Source organism: Cheilinus undulatus, linkage group 3 (assembly GCF_018320785.1).
Source record: "Cheilinus undulatus linkage group 3, ASM1832078v1, whole genome shotgun sequence".
In the NCBI taxonomy this organism is placed as follows: Eukaryota; Metazoa; Chordata; class Actinopteri; order Labriformes; family Labridae; genus Cheilinus; species Cheilinus undulatus.
In genome coordinates, this window is record NC_054867.1 from 28,241,092 (window position 1) to 28,266,478 (window position 25,387).

The window sequence follows — 25,387 nt, forward strand, 5'->3', positions numbered from 1 at the left end:
GAGCGTTTTGGAGTTGTTGGATTGTGTATTTGATGAGTTTGATGAGGGAAAGTCAGAATACCGTCTGCTTACATTGAGTTGGCACAGCAGGTCCAAACTCGGCAGCGGCCTATCTAAAAACAGCATGCACTGACAACTGAAGGTAATGAACCTATTACTAAGACTATAGGAATTATGGCAATGGATGAATTTGCCAGAATGTTGAAGTATCCCTTTAAAATGTAAGCCAGCATGACTATTTTGAATGTGCACAGCTGTGTTCAACTATGCTTGAACCACTTTCAGGTAGAGTGGGGGTCCCTGGTCTCTGGCTCCTTTATTGAGGTTCATGGACTGAAAGGTTTGAGAACCCCTGGTATCAGGACTATGACTACTTAAAGCTGGCCCCACACGAGAGGATTTTTAAATCTTAAATGGCTTCTAAATGTGGGAGACCACAGACATAAAGACAAATTCATCTGTTTTTTTCTGCCTCGACTGAGTCCACTTAGACTACACTCCTGCCTACCAGCCAACTACCTTGCATGATCATGTAATTTCAAGTGAAAAACAAACATGGATGTATACCAATACCCTTGGCTTGATGTCCCTCCATGATAAGCCATCCTGGCATGTATTACAGTTGCAGCAAAATCGTAAAATCAAGGAAAAGAATCAGAATGAAATCCTGGCTAGAATGAAGGTTAAGATATGCTTATGCTTGTGAAAGGGAAAAATATGTAAGATCAGACCGGTAATGCCACTCAGTCTGCCTGTAAGTATCTTTAACATCGTAATGTCTGATATTTATGATTCAGGATCCGGGAGGCTACAAAGCAATTTGGAGCATTAACACGATTGTGTTGACACCATGCACTTGAGGATTGTTCAGAAAAAGAATCATTTGCGTTGAGCCTCCACGATCACTGGGGGAGGCAAATCTGACCTCAAATCAGTCTTATAATTGTGTACTGTGTGTACTCTAAGCAGTGCAACAAATATCAACACAACAAATGAGTAACAGGTTTATTTATATACAAAACTGTTTACAGCAAGATTTATGAATTAACATTGACCCCCAAGGGTGTCATGGTGCTTAGGTGTACAACATCACCTGCACCAAAGTATCAAGTCAACAGAAGGAGAAAAAACCCTTGAAGAGCACCTTGAGTCATGAAGGGAAGCAGATGAGGGAGTTTGAAGAACTGTAAGGCACAAGACACAGCAACACCAGCCTCTTTTCAACCACCAGCGAACAACCACAAATCTATCTGTTCAGCAAAGCACCTGATAAAAAAAGTTACAATTACCTACTACAGGTAGAACATCAGGAATAGGAAGAAAATCCACTTTGTGTCATGTCTTTGTAAGACTACAGGAGCTGAGAATAAAGTCAGCTGGGACCTTCAGCATTTGATAGTGATCATGCAAGTCCAGAATATCAAAGGCAGTGTGCCAGCCTGGCCTATTTTCATTTAGCCTGCATGATCCATAAAAACAAAACCATGAGCTAACTCTGTGGCCTTCACCTAAATTGTCTTATGCAGTGTTAAAATGCAATTTCATAAAAATTGCAACTTAACCATAATCATAATTATGATGCATTTCTAACCATGCTACTTAAGATATTAAAGAGAGAGCACGCATGTACCACTCAGCATATAACCAATAATATTAAATCCATTTCTACCATTCTATTTATACCGTATAAAAGGCCATAACTGTTAAATACCAAACATATATTTATATTTATACTAAATTTGAGGGTTGTCCATTTTATAACATCTTTATAACAGCCAATATGGACAAATTAAATCACTGCCCAGACAAGGATGTTATTTGCCTCACAGAAGAGCTTAAAACAAGCTGTGAAGCTATACCATTAGATTCTTCCATTGTGAAGAAACCATCCAGAGTTCATTGGTGAAAAGTACCTGAATATGAGTGGATAAAATCTTCAGTGAAACAGCAGTGAGATATCATGCATGAAACCTCATGAGAAATACTGACAAATTTACACCACATTTAAAGCAATGTGTACTGTGACTGTGTCACTGTCAAAATAGACCTGTTGAAATAATACCAGTCCTTGAAAAGGTTAACAATCCCTCACCATACATTAAGCTATAGCTACCTAGTCAGATATGAGACACAAGTCAATGGTGTCTCAAACATCAGAATACATTTAAAAGTTTAGGGAAATATGGGATGCAATTCACAAGGATTGAATAATTATCATGTCCATTTTTTCTGGTTTAACTGAAAGTTGAGATTTCCTCTAGTCATAGAAATAGAAGCTGTTAAACACTAAAAGAATGTGGTGACAGTGTTTCTTTGTCTTCAACAGAGATAATCTTGTTTTAGAAACTTCTCCCTGCGGTTACATCAGACAGGATAGTTTACAGACTGTCTGGGCAGTTAAATGCTATGTAAATCCGTCTGCTATCACTGGGGCAGAAAAAAAAGAATCCTTTCTGTGTCTTTGTTTTGGTAAGGTTGTGATTTGTTGGCCGGTGAAGTTGTGCCTCCTGTCTTCAGCAACTGAGCATACTGATATCTGGGATCCACTCTTACATCACAGCACACTTCTTATCCACTGGGGGAGCATTTCCGTCAGCTTTCTCCATCTCCAAAATGATGCGCTTGAAAACCTCCACAGCAGTCTGCATCAACAGAATATTGTCATCAGTTTCATGGAGCAAACGATCTTTGGACTGAATCAATAAGTTTGTATTCAAAGCAATGTATTTTCTTACTTCATTCTCCTTGGCAGAGGACTCCATGAATGCAGCACCAATGATGTCAGCAAGTTTTTTTCCCTCCTCTGGCTGAATGACTCTGAAATATAAAGTGGAAAATTGTATGAGCCCTACTGTTGTCTTCTGCATATCCGTTCTATCAGAATCCCCCTTACACCTGCATGCGTCATGTACTGACGAATCTCTGTGCGTAATTTTGGATGCCTTTTAGCGCTGAACCAAGTCATAGGACAGCCTGTGTAGGATTAAATTTGTAGTTAAAAAGAATTTGTTTTAACAGTTATGAGAGGAAGTGTTACCATTTGATGAGACCCGGAGTTAAATAGGATGTCCTGTTTCACGTAAGTGATAGAGACCATAATTGCACTTCTTGTTGACATAAAATTATATCGTATGTAAATACATTTAATTGATATTAGTTTGGCATTAAAGATTTTTATAATAAGAGGTTAAATCAGGCTGACACTGAACTGAATCACTCACCAAAGGGAGATACGATGTCTGCATTTGTGGCTGATGGTCTATTACGCAGGGAAAGTATTTGCTAGAGAGCAGCTCTTTTAATCCCCCACAGAGATAGAAGTTTGGTTTTAAAAGGCAAAAGCCTCTGGCTCTGATATTTGTTAAGGCCTAGAGATGCAGAAAACTAGCCAGAGGTGCAGACAGGACTGGACTCTAATGAGAGAGCAAATTGCAGCATTGCATGGTGGTTAAATTCTTCATCTTAAAAAGATTTTTAAAAAGTAGACAAAATAAATTAATCTCCTTCAGTCTTAAAAATCATGCAGTCTCTATCAGCCCATTCTTGGACAGCATGTTTGCAGAGCTGGGAGGATGAGCTGCTGTGCGCTCTGCCGTGCATCTTTTTATGTTGTTCTTCCCCACTCTAAACAGAGTCCAATGTACCATAGGCTATTTTAATCATTTATTGCATTATATTACGACCTTTCCTTGCTATAATTATTACTAGATCGTGATAAGTGAGTGGAAATTTTGTATTTGAAATACGTAAATATTGAAAATTCATATTAAAAAATATTCATCTTTTTCCCCAAACGTCTTGCGGGCCAGATGACGCCTGCTGGCACTGGACCTGGCCGTCATTTGGGGATGGTTACTGTAAGTCAGGCGGTTTTTTTACAGGTGCAGAAGAACTTCTTCTTCTTCTACAGCAAATTGTTGGTAGATTTAACCGGTGGGACAATAAGGCGCATGTCAGAACATTTGTATTCAGATCAGACTGAGATGCCTGAGCACATGTATCTGAATCGGATTGTATCTTCTAGCATCCATGTGTACAGAGACGTGTTAACCTCTGATCCAAATGAATTTAATCAGATCGTGAAAAAAGGCTCATGTAACCTGAACTACTGTTCTCACTTAAACAGTAAGGAAAACTCCTCTCTCATGTACCCTCCGAATCTCAGAGTGGCTCAGATGTCTGTAGACGTCTGTCAAACTAAAACCTGCTCTTCCACATTTTTTCTTTGCCGACCTAGTGCCAGCCCACAGACGGTTGAGTCTAGGGAGGTGCCTCATCAGTACACGTTAAGATCACCTACTGCAACCACAAGGAAACACACATGGCAGAAAGCGAGGTGGATATGGATTAAAAGGATTTTTAATAACGACAGTAATGTTGGAGTACAGCAGGGCTTCTGATACATTCCCTGGTAACAAGTAACAGATAACAGCATGGGAACGAGGAGCGCAACGCTTCAGCTGAACAACATTAACTGTACGCCATGTACCACTGTGGTAAAATATACAGAGTGAAGTTTAACTGCTAAGCTGCAGTTAATTTTATTGTTTAATATTTACACAGAGACCACCAGCACAACGATGCATCCAAACACTGAAGCGGTCTGTCTGTCACATTTCATATCATTATTTTAGAGCTGCTCAGAAGCACAATAATGCACCTCTGATAAAGTTCATAAAAAGTAATGATCGATAAATGTTACAGCACACAGAAAATGATGCACCCTGTTCACTGTCTTATGTTTATGTCGGCTTTTTTTTGATACTGCACATCTTCTTCTTATCCGTTTCACCTCTCCTGTTTAAAAGGGCAATGAGCTAAAATCCACTTTAGCATAAAATAATGTTTAACCTTTCAAAGTGCTATATTTGTGTTTATTATTATGTACTGACCTATATAAAAACAGTGTCTAAATAAAAGATTAAATGTTTTTATTCATGTTCCTCTTCTCCTCTGTGTCCGTCTCTTTAGACATTAGGATTTAGTCTAAAGGTTTTTACTAATTTTGCAAATATTTTCCTTCTCAGAAAAATATCTGGTAATGAAATCTACAAGTTTGGCATCATATGGCAAAGGTTTATATTTCTAACATAAAGCTCATGACATCTGTAAACAATGAGTCTGACGGTAAAGTCGCAATGCTGTCAGCTGATGTTTTCCCCGTTTAGATTTATTACATTACACTTTAGAGAAGACATTAAACTCCTTATAGTCTGGTGTTTGTATGAGACATAAAAGAAATGATTAGAAATTATCACATAAGCTCCTATACAGTGCCGTGAAAAAGTATTTGCCCCCTTTATGATTTCTGAGTTTTTTGCATATTTATCACACTTAAATGTTTCGGATCATCAAACCAATTTTTATATTTCACAAAGACAACCCAAGTAAATACAAAATGAGGTTGACGCTTGATTTCAGTTAGGGTGGCACAACCAGTTATTAGGTTCAGGGGGCAATTACTTTTTCACACAGGGCAAGGTTTGGATTTCTTCCCCCCTGAAAAAATTAAATAATCATTCAGACACTGCATTTAGTATTTACTTGGGTTGTCTTTGTGAAATACAAAAATTGTTTTGATGATCTGAGACATTTAAGTGTGATAAATATGCAAAAAACTCAGGAATCAGAAAGGGGGCAAATACTTCTCATGGCACTGTAAATAAATATTAATATTATAGCCTAACTGTAGAAGTAGTTAGAAGTATAGTAACTTTGCTCCATCATATTTGAGCTGTGGTTTTTATGACAGCAATGACAGAATAAGTGCTTGGAATTCTTATTTATGAATTTATTTTAAATAAGCCCCAGAATCATAAAACACACGTTGTGAGGAAAATTTATGAGATCAGAGGCTTGTAGCTTTTATTTATCCTAAATTAGATCTACATCAGTCACATGCCTCTGATTAGAACAGACTGTCTAGGCACCTTTGCCCTCTTTGACAGGTCAGCACAGGGATAAATGTTAGTGTTTATATTCAACCACCCACCTAAAGCGCCAACCCCGCATATCCAATAGGAAACTGCCTGAGAGCATCCTTGGAAGGCAGTGAGCCCAGTGCATACTGGGTGTTAAAGTATTTGAATCCTTTGGATGAATTGACCCTTTTCATGGAATATCTCAGGCTATGAAGCACCGATTTCAGAACTTTTTTTCATCTTTACACTGTGTAAACACAGTAGTATTATCACAAGCCAATATCTCTACAGGTAAATTTGTCCTTTAACCAACTGCTATCAGGAAGATGTTTTTTCTTAAAAGCCCATTTACATAGTTTTCAAGGAGATTCTGACAGTCAGCAAAGTTTCCTTCTACCTGTGATTTGTCCTTAACAAAGAAAAAGATCTCCTACACACCTCTGAGTGCTGAGATAACAAGACAAAATTATTGGTAACGATTTTTCTTTCCCTTATTCAGCAGATTTTTATCTGGAACTGACATACTGTGTATAAATACAATTCATGTTGTCAGCTTTTGTTTTAAACATGCCATGCTCGACCTAAACGTCAAAACTATGAAAAACAAAAATGTTTTTTTTTTTATTTTTATATTAACTCAGAATAAGCAATCTATTCATACATGGGGAGGGTCCCCATCTTGAATTTTTGTATTTTGCATGTTTCTATGGTGCCACAGAAGCGACCAAATAACAGATAGACTTTTTTTTTAAAATTCCACTGGTTGCCACAGTTTTCACCAGAGAAACATGCAAAATGCAAAAATTCAAGATGGCGGCGCCCGTGGAGGGGACCCTCCCCATGTATGAATAGACTGCTTATTCTGAGTTAATATAAAAAAAACACATTTTTTTCAAGTGGATAAACACTAATTAGGATAGACCTACCAATAGACATTATGTTTAATTTAACCAAGTTTGTTTGTTTTACTAAATGCTACTAAGCTAAATATTACACACTGCACCTTTAAACCAATGGTCAGCATTTCTTTTTGTCTCCAGACATATTTTTCCCTACAATTCAACTGTCTCACTTCATCTGGTGTGCACCGAGTATTTCTGGATGGAACAGCCTTCTCTGAACTAATATCATCCAACGTTATGTTTATGGGTCATAATTATCACTAACTTCACAACTGATGCAACTGAATAAAATAAATAAGACTGTATTTCACTTCCAGGAGCATGGCCTACATTTCAGAACTACTTCAGTTTTTTTCTTACATTTGGAGTCCAGCAGGGATCTTTTTTATGTTTTCATTTCCTCATGTCCAATCAATCTCTTGCTAATCTCTTTCAATCTTGTGTGGCTTTTGTGTTTGCATGCTCCTTAAGTCTCATGCACTTATATAGCCATGAGAAGGAATTTTTCAATGCTAACTTGGAACAACAGACAAAAGCATTAAGATGCTAAAAATTCTATCAGTTAAAAACAACTTTATGAATTTGCCTATGACTACACTTAGGATCTTGAATGGACATTAAATGAACACTTAGAACAGTGTTGTTATTTTTATTTGACCAATACATGCTTTTTGGCTCCAAAAAATGTTGTCATATTGCTCACCTTTCCATGTGGAGGTCTTTTTTGTTCCCTACAAGAACCGTTGGTACCCTAAAAAGGAGGCAGAAGGGAAATCAGTTCACAATTTTCTGTAAAAATAGGAGGCATTTTTAGAAGTGATAAACTTAACTTATTCAACCAAACTTACTGACTCTTCCCAACCATGTCCAGCATCTTGTCATGTAGAGCCTTCACAACTTCAAAACTAGAAAAACATGTCAAAGAGTGCTTTTAAAATACTGATCTCAAGATGTCACTGTTACTAATAACTGTTTTCTGTAACTGGTTTCAGCTCATGTTAATCTTTGCATTTCAAAAATAGTATATCATGAACGGTAAATATATCTTATGAAGAAAAAAAAGTATTGGCATCAGTTGTAAGATTTTTAAAAAATCCCTACTACAAGGTGACTGAAGACTATATGCGGTGTATGCAAGAATTATTGAAAACATTTAAATACCAAACCCTCTTAAGACCTTTTTGTAGATGTCACTGAGTAGACAAGGACATAACCATGGATGTCCATTGTGTGGGATTGTGGAAAAATTGAGTACTCATCCTAAAGAAGATGAGAAGTAACATGTCATTTAGGATCACAAATAAACAGAAAACTTTCCAATCTGACATTATGTCACTGTACCAGCAATACAAAAGGTTTGTTGTCCAGATCTTACAAGTAAGAAGTGTTAAACTACTTACCTGTCCAGCTGTATCAACCAACTGAAGACTAAAGTCCTGACCATTCACGTTGATCATTTTGTTAAAGGCTGGGGAGAGGGATGAGTTGATTTTATTAAACAAGCCTTTAAACTGGGGCAATTTCACTAAGGCTACTTCGGTATCTTTCAAAGAATACTAAACTTACAACTAAAAGTAAGGCAATTTGTGTTTGGTACATTTTTTCTTTGTTGTAACAATTCTTCTTGGCAATAAATTTTATACCATTGGAAAGCCTGTTTATTACCCTTTTAAATGATGCCACACTTGTAAGGAACATGCATTTGTGGGATGAGCAGCAGAGCTGAGTATGTGGGTTGTGCCCTTGAAAAATGTGCCAAATCTTCTTTGCCAATGCCAAACAGCTTATTTTGCTGTTGCTATTGACTCTTGTTTGGTGTTTGGTGGATTGGATGATTGAAGTTTGAAAAAACAAGACATTTTGACAGTTTAACAGTTTATTCATTTAACAAACAGGAGCCTCAATAGTGTGTGGAAGAACCATACACAGCCACAACAGCCTGGCACCTCCTCCTCATGCTGGTCACCAGCCTGGTCACACACTGCTGTGGGATGGCATCCCATTCTTCAACCAGCATTTGTCGGAAGCTAGCCAACGTGGTTTTGTTGGTCACTCTGGCACCAACAGCACGTCCAAGCTGATACCACAAGTGTTCAATGGGGTTAAGGTCAGGACTGCTGACGGGCCATTCCATCTTCTCCACTCCCAAATTCTAGAGGTAGTCTCTGATAAACCCTGCTCTGTAGGGGGGAGTGCTGTCATCTTGGAGGATAGAGTTCTTGCTGACAGGGTGAGAAAACAGTACTCTTGGGGTGTTGTCTTCTTTGGACCCCCACTTCACGGCCTGTCTCTGACATTCCCCGTTATATGGAACTTGGCCTTCAGTTTGCAGATGGTACTAGGGTTCACTCCAAACAATGCCACAACTTGGTTTTGTGGAACACCAGCTTGAAGTTGCCCAACCGACGGGCCCTATCCAGATCGGTTGAACGTGGCATGCCGATTCTTGAAGCAGACATCTTCTGACCACTGTAGCAGGGCCCATGCAGTGTTTCCCACAGGAGAGGAATCTATATGTGGTGGTGGTGGTGGCGGTGGTGGTGGTGGGGGGGGGGGGAGTATATATTTTTGCTATATCCTGATACACGATATATATCGCAATATTTTGAAATGGCCTTTCAGCTGCTGTATTTAATTCGGCCCCAGATGGCACAAGTTTGGTGGTTAAAATAGACTGTTGTATTGGAATTTTAATAAAATTGTATGCAGAAAGTAATAATCACTATAAAGTCAAATTTAGCAGTTTTATTTTGAAAAGGACTTCATTCAATCTTATACTAATAAATCAAAAATACATAAATCATGAAATCCTCAATATTTTACAGTGTATGGAAACTCCTGAAATGTTTTCTGTTATGTTTACTATTGATTATAAAATGATTATTTTCCTCATTAAGGGTGAAGCAAACCTACACAAAACTCACCAATCCTGCATGAAGACCAAACCCCTGCAGTCTAGTCCTCCACTCAGGCTCACAGCTGTGATTATTTTAGTCAATTAGCTGTGCTGATGAACGCTGGACCAGTTTCTGACAAGTTCATAACATGAGAGCGTCTTTGGACCTTATTCAATAAACTCTCCTGTGTGATCATGGGGGGATAAGCTTGTCTAGAGGCAGGAACATTTTAACCCCTCGTTGTTGTTGTTTTAAACTGTTAGGCTGAGATAAGTCTCTGTTGTTGTGGAGACGTGGATCACATTTGTCCGCTGCTGAGCCGTCTTCTCTCTGACATGTACGACTCTGGCAGGGAGTTTTCAGCAAAATGTTCGCACTCAGTCAAATCTTGTATTCTGGGTTAAGTGTCTTTATGAGATTTTTAAAATCCTGGCTTTTCAACAACATGGACTCGGAGTCATCTTGTATCGTATTTTAACGAATACCACGTGAGTTAGACCTCCTTCTTTTCAAAGTTAAATGACTGCTCAACGCTGCAGATCCAACACTGTTTCTCATTGACCGTCTTAAAAAGGCATCTAACCATAGATGCTAACTCGCCCCGCTGCTCTGTTTACCTTCCTGTCCCATGCTTCTCTCGCCGCTGATACAAAACGCACATGTGCAGTGTTTTCTGTATGGACGAAGGTTGACATCTCTCTGCTCTTAGAGATCCATTCATCATTCATGAGAGATCATTCATTTGTTTGTGGCGGTCCGGCACAAATAAATGAATGTACGGGAAACACTGCCATGCTCACAGGTGCTGCCAATCAGGCACCTGATTGGCAGCACCTGGGGGTACCAGAAGCTCAAAACAAGAGTCAATAGCAACAGCAAAATAAGCAGTTTGGCACTGGCAGAGAAGATCTGGCACATTTTTCATGGGCGCAACCCACATACTCAGCTCTGCTGCTCATCCCACAAATGCATGTTCCTCACAAGTGTGGCATCATTTAAAAGGGTAATAAACAGGCTTTCCAACGGTATAAAATTTATTGCCAATGAGCACTGTTACAACAAAGAAAAAATGTACCAAACACAAATTGCCTTACTTTTTGTTTTAAGTGTATAATGATACATACTGTTTTCAATGGTAGGGTCATAAGAGTCGACGAACTGTCCTTCCACAAACTGTATTGTGAGAGATGACTTTCCTATGCAAGGGAAAGAGAAATAAATGATCTATTTACTTTTCATAAAAACGTATAATGCACAGAACTTATTTGTTGAAAAGGGAAGCTAATTTGGTTGCGAGGGAAGCCTACTGATGAGTAAATCTGATTCTACTCTCACAACTTAACACACAATCTCTTTGTTTTCAGTTTCTAAAAAGTGTGGCTTCCTCTGTCTGCAGTAAAAACACTAACAATGGAGAAAGGTATCAGACTACGTAGGATCTAATCTTTCGTCTAAGTATTTTGTCCAGTTATACTTAATCAAGCCCAAATTAGATCCCGGAATTTGATGTCTCGGTTAACTTGGAGAGAATTTGGTTATGCAACAAAACTTTAGGATGTTACCAGCTGTAAAAATATTGTGATAAAAATATCTTCTTAAATTTTCAGCATTACACGCCGATGATGTTACACACAGTGCACTAGAAATGTCGGTAGACAGCATCTGGCACTAAACCAGGATGTCGCCGGCTAACTTTGTTTCCACGAAAACACAGTGTAGTAGTAACAGATGGCTTCAGCTATTCCGCTGGATGAAGTTGTTTGCAGTGTAGTTTAGTTATCGGTTGCTTTGTGTAACACAAAGGAAAGTGAACAAAGGTTAAGCAGAGTTAATTGTGTCAGACAAATACACAGAATAGGAAAACAAAGCCAGGATGTTAGCACGTTAGCCAGCTAGCTGCGTTACATTAGCTGAACACGAGCTCGTGTGGTTTACTCACCTACGGACCTGTAACCCATAACAGCAATCTTTCGATGTTTTGGTTGGGGCATTGTGGCGAAAATGATGTTCAAAAGGCGTCGATAAAACAGAACTCCGCTTAATTTCACTACCTAAACAAACTTTTAACGCGACATTCGTCTCACGTCACGTGACAACAACAAACTTTTCGAAGCTGCCGCTCGAGCACTACTGGGCCTCGAGCTGGAAGTTCAGAGTTTAAGTACAACAAGTACAACTTGTTCTTAACTCACAAGTGCTCTTATCACGTATCGTGTAATGTAAGCGATATCGATCGATAGCGAGACTTGATGATAAAGTCGTTTCCAGGGCAATTACTGGCGAGGAAAACGCTTGTTCAACACGACTACGATTTGCAAGTCAAACTAACGGAAACTGTCATTGTGTAAGCACACCGTCGTAAAACTAGTGGATACGTCAGAAGTGACACGGGAGAGCATTCATTCTGGTCCATTTGTACAGTAGAGGTCACTCTTTGTGCATCCCCTCGGTGTTTTTATGACAACTGGCCCTTAGAGACTTTTCCAGACCACAAACATTCACAGGGGAATATATACTTTACTTTATATCAAGAGTTGTTTTCAATAAAGTGACAAAAAGGACTTCAGAACAACAAATGGTCATTTTAATGAAAGTGAGCAAACATACAGTTCAGTCCTATCTTTAATCACGTTTGGGTGCAACCCCTGGGAAAACCCTTGTTTTGCTTCAATGACCAACTACTGGGCCTGCCTAGATGACTGATGAACACTTCACCATTGACAGGCAGTCAGCTGTAAAGACGGACACACAAACAGTGTTTATAATTGAGTGCCAAATGCTCAGTATTATTATAGTAAGACTGTGAAAGTTCTTGTTCTCGTTTCATTGCACTGAATTTTTATGAAAGAAATGTTTGTGAAATAAAAATGTTTAATTCATTTGTTATATCTCTTTTTAAGCCAAATGGTGCATTTCAAACTGGACAGTGACAATGCTTCATTAATTACAGCAAAGACCAATGTGGCCCTTTAACAAGTTAGTGGTCATGCTTGTCATAAACACCTCAAACATTCGTTTCTGGTGACTTGCAGTGAATGCTCCACCAAGGCCATGTCTATGTGAAATAAAGAATATGGCCTTTCAGTGGCATACTTTGGCTTTTTGAGGGGCACCAGGGTGCATAAAATTGTGATGTGCCTTTGGGCCAGAGGCCACTTTATCACATTAAAACAACTGATAATGTTAGTTGGGCACCTATAAGGGAAATAAATTATCGTTTGTATTTATCACAGAGGCATCCCAGTTGAGGGCACTTTAGTAGTGTTTTTGAAAATACTAACTTTTAGAAAATTAATTCATTTAATTTGTCTTTTTTTAAAGGGATTTTGGGAATTTACTGAGACTTTTCCCCTGTCAGCACTAAAGACACCACTAAAATACAGCAGATGTGCTGCAGACCACCTATTAAAAGTGCTCCAATAATTTCTCTGTCATAACAAGAATGAATATTGTTACATAGCAGTGTTAATTTCATCAACTAAAACTATGACTGAAAATGTTTGTCGACAGCCTTTTTTTCTGTGACAAACACTAGATTAACAAAAATAGATCTGTGATCACTAAAACTGACAAAAACTAAGTTTAGTTTTCATCAAGATGACTAAAACTAGACTAAAATGTAGATCTGTTAAAATACAATGTAGCTGCGGCCAATCTGCCTCTCAGCTGTAGAAAGCAGGGACCCCAGGTTTGGCAGGGTAAAGAGAACACACTACCATGACTAGGTGCCAGATTTAGGCAAGAGAATATATGCTTGGACTAAAAGTAAAGACTAAAATGTGAGGACTTTTTATGGACTAAAACTAGACGAAAATGTTTTGAGTTTTTGTTGACTAAACCTAGACTAAAACAAAAAGAAGTGACTAAAATGTGACTAAAACTAAAATATATTTAATTAAAGACTAAAACTAAGACTAAAATTAAAAATAGCTGACAAAATTAACACTGTTACATAGCCTCTCTACAAATTATTATGCTAAAATAGTCACCAACTTAAATGCTAGATGAATAGATAGTGGTATTGATCTACTTTTGTTGAGTCATTTTTAAGTTATTTATCAAATTGGTTGTTCTTAAAATAAAAAAGGCGTGTCAAAATGTCATTATAAGTTCTTTTCTTTCTTGTATCCAAATTATATTTCATGAAGAGTGCTTAAAAACTCGCCCAGTGAGTTTAAATAAGCTTCCGGTGAATAAAACTAATGATTCTCAAACATTCTTTCTGAGCCATATTATTGCACTATAAAAATAATGGAAAATGGGACTAATATAGGGTTTTGTAGACAGTGAGGATTGGCTGATAGTATGTGGGTTTATATACAGTGCTTAACAAATTTATTAGAACACCACTCATGTGCAAGCTGTTATCAAGGCCAAAGGAGGCCATACAACATATTAAGTTTTTTGGTTATTATGTGTGAAAAAGGACTATTTAGTTGTTTCAGTTTGTTATTTGCCAAATAAATAACAATAACATTTTTAGTTTTAAACAAGTTTTTGAAAGATTTCTAAAATATTTATGTTTTCTCGTTTTTATGACAGGTGGTCTAATAAATTTATTAATCACTGTATATGAATTATGATAGAATAAAATGCTGTGATTTATGGAACAAAAGATGCCAAATTAAGGTGCAGGTGTCTTAATAAAACCAAGTAAGTGTACGACTTAGTCTGCTTGTGTTGGCGTCATTTTTGATTGCAAGTGATAAATGCATTAACTTTTGTTGTTTGGTTGAGCTAGCTGGATTTTATATGCAAATTTCTGGTTCATGTAAGGCAGCTTACTGCTGGAGGTTGAAAGGCAGCTGTATTTGGAAGCCAACCGGAAATTGTCTGGAACTGAGGGTAAACGCTGCCGGGAGATGATGCCGTTATAAACAGGCAGATGAAAATACCGAATAAACTCCCTGAAACGGCCCTGACAGGTAGGGGGGATGCAACTTTTATGCGGGGAACCTTACAAGTACAATGGTATTTTCTCTACCTAAGCTGTGTCGTGTTGTTAAAGTCAGCTTCAAGCTGTCGGGGACCGTGAGCTAGCAAGCTAGCCGTTAGCTGGCTAGCAATAGCATCTGGGAGGCGGTGGGTGCCATAGCAACCGTTTAGGAAACATTGCTGAGATATTAGCTAGCTAAGACAGAGGCTAACCTTGGTTTGTTATGCTAGCGCTTAACAAAACGTCGTAGGTGCTTAAATGTCCAATTTAGCATCATCCATCTAAGTAATGTCACAGTGTCGTTGTCTGCCCTGCACTGTCGCCCTCATTACTGAGCTGTCACTCTTCCATATGTTTAAATGTAAGCTGTTGATGACGACAAAGTGCTTTAACGTTGTAGTCTTGAGTTTAGCTAGCTTGGCTAACGGTTATTTGCATCACATGCTATAAGCTAATGTTAGCTACTAGGCCTATCCGTAAACTTAGGTGATCTTAATTCACGTTAGTAAGATATCAAAGTTAACACTATACATCTCCGTTGCAAAGTGGATTTCAGTCTCATGTTTCTCACATGGGCCTTACTTAAGATTAGCTGAGCACGAAGTTACTTCATTGTTGTTGTCTTGGGTCTGCCTTATTACTACTGAGTAGATACCTCCTCTGTTACTGCTAAGGTTGAGTTAGCGTTAACTTAGCCCCCTAAGTAGTTTACTTTTTGTTGTAGGTGCTGTAATTTTGCGTCAGTTCATGACGTTATTTGTGCCATGATTTAATAATTCAGTTAAATATTGTTGTAGGACAGAGTATATAAACTCAAGATCACTACATACTCTTATCGACTTCATCGACAAGTTAACAGTAATCTATCTATAGATACGCTTGCCTTTGGGATTTATTTTTTTTACATTTTTATTTATTTGTATTTTTTTGCTGGTTTGTTTTAAGTGCCTCATAAAATTACCAAGGAACCAGATGTAACAAATTCCAGTTGTATCTGATATGAATTGCATTTCAAAATGTGACATCCAATTGGATCACCACCTGTCTTTTCCAGGGCTCCTGCAAATCATTAAAGTCTTGACAAGTCTTAAATTGGGCTTTTTAAATCACGGCCATAAATGTCTTACTTTTACTAGTAAGTGGCCTTAAACTTTGGAGGGCACGTTGACTTAGATATGTGTTTATCCTTCTTTGTTTTGTACCTAAATGTATTTGATATGTAATCATTCCTTTTAGGAGTATATTCTTGTTTTATATGTCATATAAACCACTATCCCATATATTGATAGAAAAGAGGCATTAAATGTGCAAGAAATTATCAAATTTGGGTGTTTATGGAGCAATGGCCTAGTAGTTAGGTCATGTCCCGTGTACGCAGGTGACCCAGGTTGAAGTCCGGCCTGTGTCTCCTTTCCCACGTCTGTCCTCCACTTTGCCATCCCTTTTTCTAATTCTATCCACTGTGACGGAGGCCATTAAAGCGCATCAAAGAGATGTTTTGGTCATAAATATGCCTTTATTTATAAAGGAGGAGAACAGTGGATTAAACCTGATCATTCAGCTCTGCCCACTTAAAGATAAATCTCACATCTTTCATATTAGACAGTTTACTGCACATAATATGATGTTCATTTTTATCAGCTCAAGTGTAAAAAAAAAAAGTCTTAAATTTTATTGTTAAATGTGTGTAGGAAACCCGTTTCTACTAACGTCTGTCGTAATTATCACTTCATATTTCATTTATCTAGTATGGACGTTGAAGACTGCAATGGCCAGTCTTACATATCAGGTGAGATTCTGGGTTATTTCCTTACTGATATACTTTCCAACAGAGGTATACCAGACATCAGTATGACAGAGATGCTTGTCTTTCCCTCTTATAAAAGCTGGTGGAGACTCTTCAATGGAGAGAGAGTTTTCTGGGGCTCTTGGAGGACCAACAGTGAGCACACCAAACAGCAAAGAAGCCTCTCCTAGTCGCTCCCTCAGTGGTTAGTCAGAAATTAATTATTTTTTCCAAATAAATCATGGATCATATCACATTAATATAAAGGAACCTGATGGCTGATTTGTAGGCATCACCATTTTGTGGTGGCTGCCTTAAGTGCAGTGGCATCTTATTATCTGTTACTGCCTGCTGACTGTGACAGCTGTAGCGATAAATTAATCCAAAACCTTTAAGAGCTAATGATAAAGGGATCTTAATCAAGACATCTAAACATTATTAATATTTTTATATTTGGCATTAGGCATCATTTGCAACAACAACTTGACAGCATATTAGGGAATTAAAGAAAAAAAATCCAGAAAATGTAGTGTAATAAGCACAATTACTAGTGTATAAAGCACAATTCTACCAGCTACGTTGTTAGCTTTATCATTATAATCATATTATGATATATGTGTAATCATTGTGCTTTATTTTTATGGTATCCTTGTCTTGATTCCCCTCTGAGAGATATCATAGACCTCTGTGTAGTCAGACAAACCATACAGTTTGGAAGCCCTTCTCTAACTGACTTGAGTAAAGACTATCCTGTTGTCCTTTTCTCTAAAAGTTGTCAACATTTCTGTTGAATCTCATTCAAGGTTTTTTCTGTGCTTGACTCTGCAGCCAACTCCATTAAAGTGGAGCTGTACAGTGATGAAGATGTTGGTCGCAGTACTGAAGATGAGAGAGGAGAGCGGGTTGAGGAAGGAGGCCCTGAGCAAGGTTCTGATCCTGCTGGAGGCTACAGGGAACCCATCAACCCTGAGACAGTACCCACCGGAGCCCAAAGATTGCCAAATGGAAAGCTCATGTGTGACATCTGTGGAATGATCTGCATCGGGCCTAATGTGCTCATGGTGCACAGACGCAGCCATACAGGTAACTTAGTGTAGTTCTTGCCTGTCGTCTCGCATTAAAAATTGTTGTTCAAAAGAATTCAAAATAAGCATTAATAAGGTTTGATACATAGTGCAATATTTCTTGAACAGCAGTTAATTTAGATGACATCAAAGAGAAGAGTCTTGGTGCTGAAAAAAAGTTAATTGCTTCAAATTCTCTTAAACTACTTGTAAGTAACAAGTAAGGAAAAATCAAACAGATAAATCCCAGTATGTTTGGCACTGTAGATGTAGTGATAAAATAATTGGTTTTATAGATTTATTTTATTTACAGGTGAGCGACCATTCCAGTGTAATCAGTGTGGAGCCTCCTTCACTCAAAAGGGTAACCTGCTTCGCCACATCAAGCTGCACTCAGGGGAGAAGCCCTTTAAATGTCCGTTCTGCAGCTATGCCTGTCGAAGAAGAGATGCACTTACAGGACACCTTCGCACACATGCAGGTATGATAGATGCCAGGTTAGAAAATGATTCGTTTTTGTTTTTATGATAGTGTAGTAATGATGCATTGTTTTCATTTCGCCCAGTGTCCTCTCCAACTGTAGGGAAACCATATAAGTGCAGTTACTGTGGTCGCAGTTATAAGCAGCAAAGTACCCTGGAGGAGCACCGTGAGCGCTGCCACAGCTACTTACAGAGTGTGGACTCACAGCAGCCATCCAGTGCACAGAATCAAGGTACAGTTTAATGGTGTTTGTTTGAGATGTCATAATTTAAGTACATTTTCACAGATGGGACTGTTAATCACACTCTAGCATCCTGCCTAACAAGCTAAGGCAGACAACCACCACTCAGTTCCCTTTCTGTCAATTTTTGGTTTAAATTTTAATGAAAACCAGCATCCAACTTAAATGTTGCAGATAAATGCTGTCTAGATAACAAGAAAATAGCCCAAAATAACACTGCAATTTGTTTGCATTCTGTGCAGGAGAGGAGATGAGAGAGCTAGAGTTTATACCCGACTCTCCACTGCAACCCTCCTCAGACAAGATGGTATTTATTGATCGGCTTGCCAACAGTATCACCAAACGCAAGAGATCCACACCACAAAAATTTGTAGGTGAGCACTTGTTCTCAGTGTGGACAGCTTGAGGAAACTGAATTTGATACCAGATACAACAGTACTAAAAACCTCCAAGTGATGTGATCATTGCTTTTGAAATTTGATGTATTCAGTCAACTTTGAATGGCAAATGATGAGGGAATCACGATTGTCTGTGCTTTGTTTTGACCGTTATTGTTAACAGTAGCATGAAGGTAGCACTGTGGAGTTTAAATTTCTACAGCAGTCGATACAGGCTCAGGTCAAGTGATATAGTTTAACTCTGATTGAGTGACAATAATAATCCCTTTAAACACAAACCTAAGTTAACACAAAACACTAAAAATATGTCTTTTTTAAATTTTTTTAATTTTTTTGAAAATTGATAATGTATGCCACCACCTGGATTTATATTATTCCTTTTCTTGTTGCCCTGTCTACTGGATATATTTATCTACCATAAAACCTCAAATAAAAGCTCAATGTAGTTTAAAGATACTGCATGTTGAATTGGAAATATAGGTTCTTTGTTGATGACATAATGCATCAGCGGAGAACACCTCTTGGGGAGCAAGGAGTGATTTCTACATAGAAAAACACTACCACAAAGGCAATTTTTAAGCTGTTTACGATTACGCCAAGCATGCAAAAAAAAAAAAAAAGTTTGAAAAATGAACAGAGAAATGACAGCAGACAGGAATTAAATAAACCTCAGTCTTAAGCCTGGATGAGTGGTGTCACACAATGCTCCTGTACGGTCTTTTTCCATATAGCAGTCTGACTTGGTTCAGTACAGTTTTGCTTTGTTTTAGCACATTTAACTCTGAACTTGTGCATATTTCCTCAGTTTGTATCTGTCTCACCAACCTTCAGCCTCGCTTGTTGTGATGGAAAATCTCTCTTTTTAGACATCCAGATCATTGGCTTAGCTTAGTAGAGCTGGTTATTTGGCTCCCAAATGGCTCTTCAACAAAAATGAAAAGGATGCTTTTTGCTATATTCAAGTGATTAAAAGCTAATCAAGATAGACCTATTTCTAAATACTATGTTTCAAGTTTGTTCTGCTAGATGCTGAAATATTACACACCATACCTTTAAAGCCCTGCTGCTTTCATAAAAACAGTTTTAACTAATTTTCTATCATTGTAATCCCCTGAACAGACACTCTAGACTATTCAGTTAGACCACTCACCTGCCATTTGTTTTGACGATATCACAATGTTGATTCCACAAACACTGAAGCTTACAGTAACCTTGCGTGATTGAACATGACTTCAGAAGAAAAACATATATACAGAGGACAACTTGCATCATTGACTGGCTGTCCTGTGTGTTCTGTGTTGTAGCGAAGAAAAAAATGAGATGGAGAGTATAAGTGAAATCCTGTCTGAGATGACAGTATGGTTGTATTAATGTTCACTGCCATGTAAATGAATGCAATGTCTTGTAGGCGATGCTTCCTGGCCTGCTTGCTCTAACTGGATATATATAGGGTATTCTGTCAGAGGTAGTGCGATCTGGAATCTAGCCTTCAACATCTGTCTAAGGCAAACTAGAAAATGCTAGTGTACTTACCAGCTGTGCAGCAGGTTGGCACACTGTCTCAAAAAGCAAGATCACACAAGTGATGAAAATATTTATTTTTGGGCTTTTTTTATGCCTTTATTGATAGAGATGGGGCAAGCCTTAAACCACTAGGCCACCTGCGCCCCCAAACAAGGGATTTCTAATTCAAATTTTTGTAACTGAATTGAATATGCTTTCAGGTGTAGATTTACAATTTTAGTCTTTCCCATATTTGCTGTGGAAGAAGATTTGTCTGGAAATAATCAGAGGCCAGTCTCATGCCTGTTCCAAATAAAGGCTGGATTATTATATATAATGGAAGTAAATAAAAGCCTTGGCTATTGGGGGAAGTCTTATCATATATTTAAATAAATAACAGCTTTTGCCCTTTTAGAAATGAAATAAAGTTTTTTTATTTGAAAGAAGAAATAATTGTTTTAAAACACTCATCTAAATGAATCACAGTCAGTTCACTTACTTAGGAAAGCTGTTTGTCAGTATATTCTTTTTAACCTGTATGAAGGGACAGTTTAAAAAGACTTCGTGCTGCATTGTTATAAGATTGTGTTTCCTTATGCAGGACAGAAGCTTATACGCCTCAACCTGGCAGATGCACCTTATGAGCTCAGTGCTGGTTTGGATAAAGACAGGGAGATGCACACAGGGGACATGGAAGCTCCGCACTTTACTGGTCTGGGAGGAGAATACGCAGGTGTAGCAGGTAATGGAGGAGACACACTGAGGCCTGTACACCTAACCACCACTCACTCTTCATGTTTATCAGAACTAAAGTCAATCCACAGCTCCGTCCATCCCTCTGGAGCTCTAGGCCCCAGGTTGGATTGTACAGGCACAGGAGCCGGGCTGGGAGCTGGGGGTGTAGTGGGGAGGGAAGCAGCAGAGGGTCATGAAGATCTCCCAGCGGCACAGAGTCACGCTCCCTCACCCAGCAATGGTTGCCAGGACTCTACTGACACAGAGAGCATGCCCGATGAGCCATGCAACAGCACTGCAGCGACTCCCACCCTACACAGCAACAGCCACCATCTCCTCCACTCTAACAACTATCACTCAGCGCCTCCTGCCACCACACACCATAGGAGTCGGGACAGGCACAGTCCCAGCCACGCCAAAGACAGGGAGGTGAAAAGAGAGGATGGAAGCCACTCAGCTCTCCCAACTCCTGCCCATGCGCCAACTCCCAGCTCACCAACAGCACCTTCCTCTACCTCTAGGGAGGCTTTTCGGGTCGTAGACGGGGAAGGTCGAGCTGTGCGATCTTTCCGTTGCGAGCACTGTCGCGTGCTTTTCCTGGACCACGTCATGTTTACCATCCACATGGGCTGCCATGGGTTTCGCCAGCCTTTTGAGTGTAACATCTGTGGCCACCGCAGCCAGGACCGCTATGAATTTTCTTCACACATTGTCCGTGGGGAGCACATCCTCGACTAATGATTAAAGTGGACAGTGTGCTTCAGAACAAGCTGTTTTTACACTGAGGTGAGGACCTGGCTGAGTTTGGTCTGCACACTAGTTTACAGAGGCACTGATGACAGGGAAATGATAGGAATCTTCCCAACATGCTGTGACACAGTTTGCATTTATGGCAGTTATTCATGTTTCTTCAATTATTGTAGTAGTCCCTACTATTTTCAATGCACTTTGAAAAATGAACCCGTTTAAAATGCACTTTAATCAAATTGAATAGTAGATGAAGAGCTGAAACACTTTTTCATCTACCCATGTGCCTTGCTCAGGATCCAAACCTGATGCACAAATCTGACTTTTGTCCAGAAACTGAAACCTTTCACTTTTAATGCACTTTAACAGAAACAAATTGTTAAATCATCATCAAATTACATAGGTCCATTGATATTGGAATCACAGAAAGTACGAATTTGCACTTCAAGAACTTAATTTGTGAAACAGTTCTCTGACAAATGATACTGGCCACAGTGCTTTGAGAGGCTCAGCATGATGTGAAATGAAATGCAGACCAAACTCAAAAACCAGGTCCAAGTCGACTGGATGTGTCTGTGGGGTCGTCCATGAATTTTAAACTGCACTTTTGTTTCTAATGGGGTTGAGTTGGAAAAATTTGAGTGTGTTTGTGTGTGTGAGAAAGGGGAGAATATGTGGCACCCTGTGTTTTTTGGAGGTGAATTTAAATAAGTGGAAAATGAAGGCCTTTGTGTGAATGCTCCATGTATGAAATGTTTTTTTTTCTTTTCTATGACTGCTTTGGTTGCACTGATACCTGCCAGAAAACTTTAATTATATTAAACTATTTTATGGAATACTTTGACCTGCACATTTCTCTCAAAGTGTGAGGAGAAAAAAAAAGTTTTTTCTCATAAGAAAAGGGGTACGAGATTCACTGCCAGTTTTACAGATGACAAGAGGGTATGATCTTTACAAGTCTTAAACGTTTTCCCATTCATAGCTACATCAAGTAGAAACAAATGCTTATCTATTTATGCTATATTTAAGGATTTTTTTTGGTGTTCTCTCTCATTGTATTGTGCCTTTCTTCACCCTGATCCCACCAGGTTGAAGGACATAAACTACCACAGTCATATCTAAAGACAGATCATCATGGATGGTTTTAGTGATCTTCAGTCACAAAACTGCTTTAAAGTCTCTAAACTTAAGGTCCTGGCTTATATAGCTTTGCACAATTGTTATTTGATCCTATTTGAATAAAAAGTGGGATTTTTTCCCTGAATGAATTAATGAATTAGCAAAGAGCCACTTCTGCTAATTTATCAGACATACTGTGCATGGCACTTAGCACAAGCTTTTATGACATAAGTGTGTTCAGTGTGGAGTGACAGTTTACTGCCACTTAAAAGGGTTCAATTTTTTAAAAAATATATTAATTTGAATTTTCTTTGCACATACTTTAGTTGACAGACTCCCCTTTCATTAGTTTGTAATTTTTTTAAAACCCACAATAATACATTTTGGTCATATGGTGCAAGGGGGCTGGTTAATAGCACTATCAGCTCTCAAATTTGACTTTTGATATTCAAAACATTATAAATTTAACATTTCACTCCCCATTTATATCAGACTAAATAAAACTTGCACAGTCCTACAAGCTACCTTGCTAAATCAGTCATACAGAGTTTGACCAGAAAAAAAAAAAGTAAAGCTGGTGGGTGTTTATGAATTAAAAACATGCAGATTAACTCCACTATAAACAGCCACAGCTTTAATATTTTAGACCATCCAAGAAAGGCTCAAAAAAATACTGAAATTCATCAATATTTGTCTGTTGACTTGGGCCAGTTTTTAATTTTGTAAAATATAACATTTATTTCTCATAATGATTGCCACATTTGTAAAGCAGCCACAACAGAAACAGCATTTGAATCGATATGTTAAATCGTTTTTTGCTTCATTGGTTTGGCCTGAACTACATGTAGAAGTGGTGCTCCCTTTGTAATTATTTTTTAGATCCTTGCTGCGATTCTATGCAGCCAAGGCCAAATAATCACCATTTCTCTCTTGGAAGCACATTTCCCTATAAGAGGCAAAATTGAGAGGGAATAGGGCTGATCTATTTGGATTTATAAAGATAATAAATGAGGAGAATGCTGCCGTTTCTTTATCACTGTTCTTGTCAGGAAAACCTTGTTAAAATTGTCTTTTTTCATAGTTGCTCCACTGATTTTGCTGTAGACACCTAAGGGTTCCCTATTAATATATACTGTTATGCTAAACCTCCATGTACTTTTATTTTTATGGTTACTAGTTTCTACAAGGACCTACATTTTTTTGTTGCATTTGTAAAGTAGGTGGATTTCTTTTAACATCGCTGTATGAGATTAAACAGTACATAACCAGTTCTCATAACACAGGAGAACAGTCAAGATTTAAATGTTCTCTTCCAAAGTAATACTTAACTTTCATAATGAATCTATCCTGCCTTAACATTCAAATAGAGAGAATAAACTGTTGTAGTGGGTTAAAACCTTATCAAGAGCACAGTGAAATTGACTTTAATGTAAAGATTTACCACCAAAGTTGTCATGGGTTTTGATGGAGAAGAAAATGCAGTTTGCAAGCAAGTGTACGTCACATTACGTCCCTGTGTATATTCTTTTTTAAGGTAATTGGAACCTTCATAAAGACCAAGGTGCAATTCTTCTACTTTTAGTGAGATTTCTGTCATTGACATGACTTGTGTGCCTTTGGCCAGTGATGTTATCTGCATTTATTTTGTAATCTAATTGATTTGTGTGTTCGAGATTGGTTTGCCACTTCTTCAAGGCTTGCATTACTAAAAAGGTCTTTCTTTTGTCCATGTTTGAAACTTTTGTACAGCAACAGCCATAAATGTTAACTAAACCCCCTGGTAGACGGACATAATTGTTTTATAATTTTAAAACTTCTTGACCAATCATAACTAAAAAGACTTAAGTTAGGCAGAATTCTACGTCGCTAGGAGCCAAAGATGCATCTTGATAAAGATATTTTGATAAAATGTACAAAACTTCAACTGGGTGGAACCCGTAGATGTTGGTCTCAATGTGAAGTTGGCAAGACTGCTGCAGTGTTGTAGAGTACTGCATCCAAGTCCATCTTGAAGAAAATCGGCCCTTTCCTGTTCAAATGTTGGGATTTTTTTGTTTGAAATGTGCAATAGACAGTGAAGTGTTTCTAAACCTGCTGCATGTTAATACCACTGCTGTTCGCTCCTCAACCACGTTTCTGTTGTAAAGACAACCAAATAAACTGTCTACTCCAACTCAAAAACAACCTCATCTATAAGTTTTGTGATAATCTTAGTTTCATTGTTGTTTTCCCCTGAACATCTCCCCACTTACTTACAGTGCTCTGCTACAGCATTTAATATCTGCACTGCCCTTTTAATGTACAAAATAGTATTACTGATTAGCAGAATTAATCTTGATCCACTCTGCTGGGCCCCGATTGGCAGAAAAATCTTTTTCAGCCCCCACACGACAACCCATCACACACAGGTATGTTATGACAAAAGTTTTGACTCTTCTCCTCATCACCCACCTTTTTATAGGTGAACCTAAGGGGGACCATATTTGATTCTCTTTGTTTTAGTAGTTATATCTGGTGTAAATCAATTGTTAGACCAACACTTTACCAGAAGTCCTCTCACAAAGTTGGCTATCCTTTTCAAGTAGAGTAAAAGGGCTAACATTACCTTCATGTGGTCTTGTCAGGGCCCATTTTGGGAGCCACTGATCTACTCTT

The 25,387-nt window shown here is 38.3% G+C and overlaps 2 protein-coding genes across 3 annotated transcripts; one reads left to right on the forward strand and one right to left on the reverse strand.

The window, feature by feature from the left end:
* Nucleotides 1-991: 991 nt before the first annotated feature.
* Nucleotides 992-12,063, reverse strand: LOC121507496 (GTP-binding protein Rheb-like). The gene is made up of 8 exons (XM_041783883.1): nt 11,660-12,063; nt 10,845-10,916; nt 8,224-8,291; nt 8,001-8,083; nt 7,672-7,728; nt 7,527-7,574; nt 2,736-2,817; nt 992-2,642 (listed from the first exon to the last, which is right to left on the reverse strand). Exons 1-8 carry the CDS (start codon nt 11,709-11,711, stop codon nt 2,550-2,552), a joined length of 555 nt encoding a protein of 184 aa, XP_041639817.1. The 5' UTR covers nt 11,712-12,063; the 3' UTR covers nt 992-2,549.
* Nucleotides 12,064-14,560: 2,497 nt separating this feature from the next.
* LOC121507206 (zinc finger protein Eos-like) lies at nt 14,561-24,897 on the forward strand. Of its 2 annotated transcripts, XM_041783418.1 has the most exons (8): nt 14,561-14,645; nt 16,405-16,445; nt 16,543-16,647; nt 17,271-17,525; nt 17,820-17,987; nt 18,072-18,221; nt 18,473-18,604; nt 20,733-24,897. In XM_041783418.1, the coding sequence occupies exons 2-8, from the start codon at nt 16,406-16,408 to the stop codon at nt 21,602-21,604; spliced, it is 1,722 nt and encodes a 573-aa protein (XP_041639352.1). In that variant the 5' UTR covers nt 14,561-14,645; nt 16,405; the 3' UTR covers nt 21,605-24,897. The 2 variants fall into 2 exon arrangements, with proteins under 2 accessions (XP_041639352.1, XP_041639353.1); XM_041783419.1 differs by lacking the exon at nt 18,473-18,604.
* The last annotated feature ends 490 nt before the right edge of the window (nt 24,898-25,387 follow it).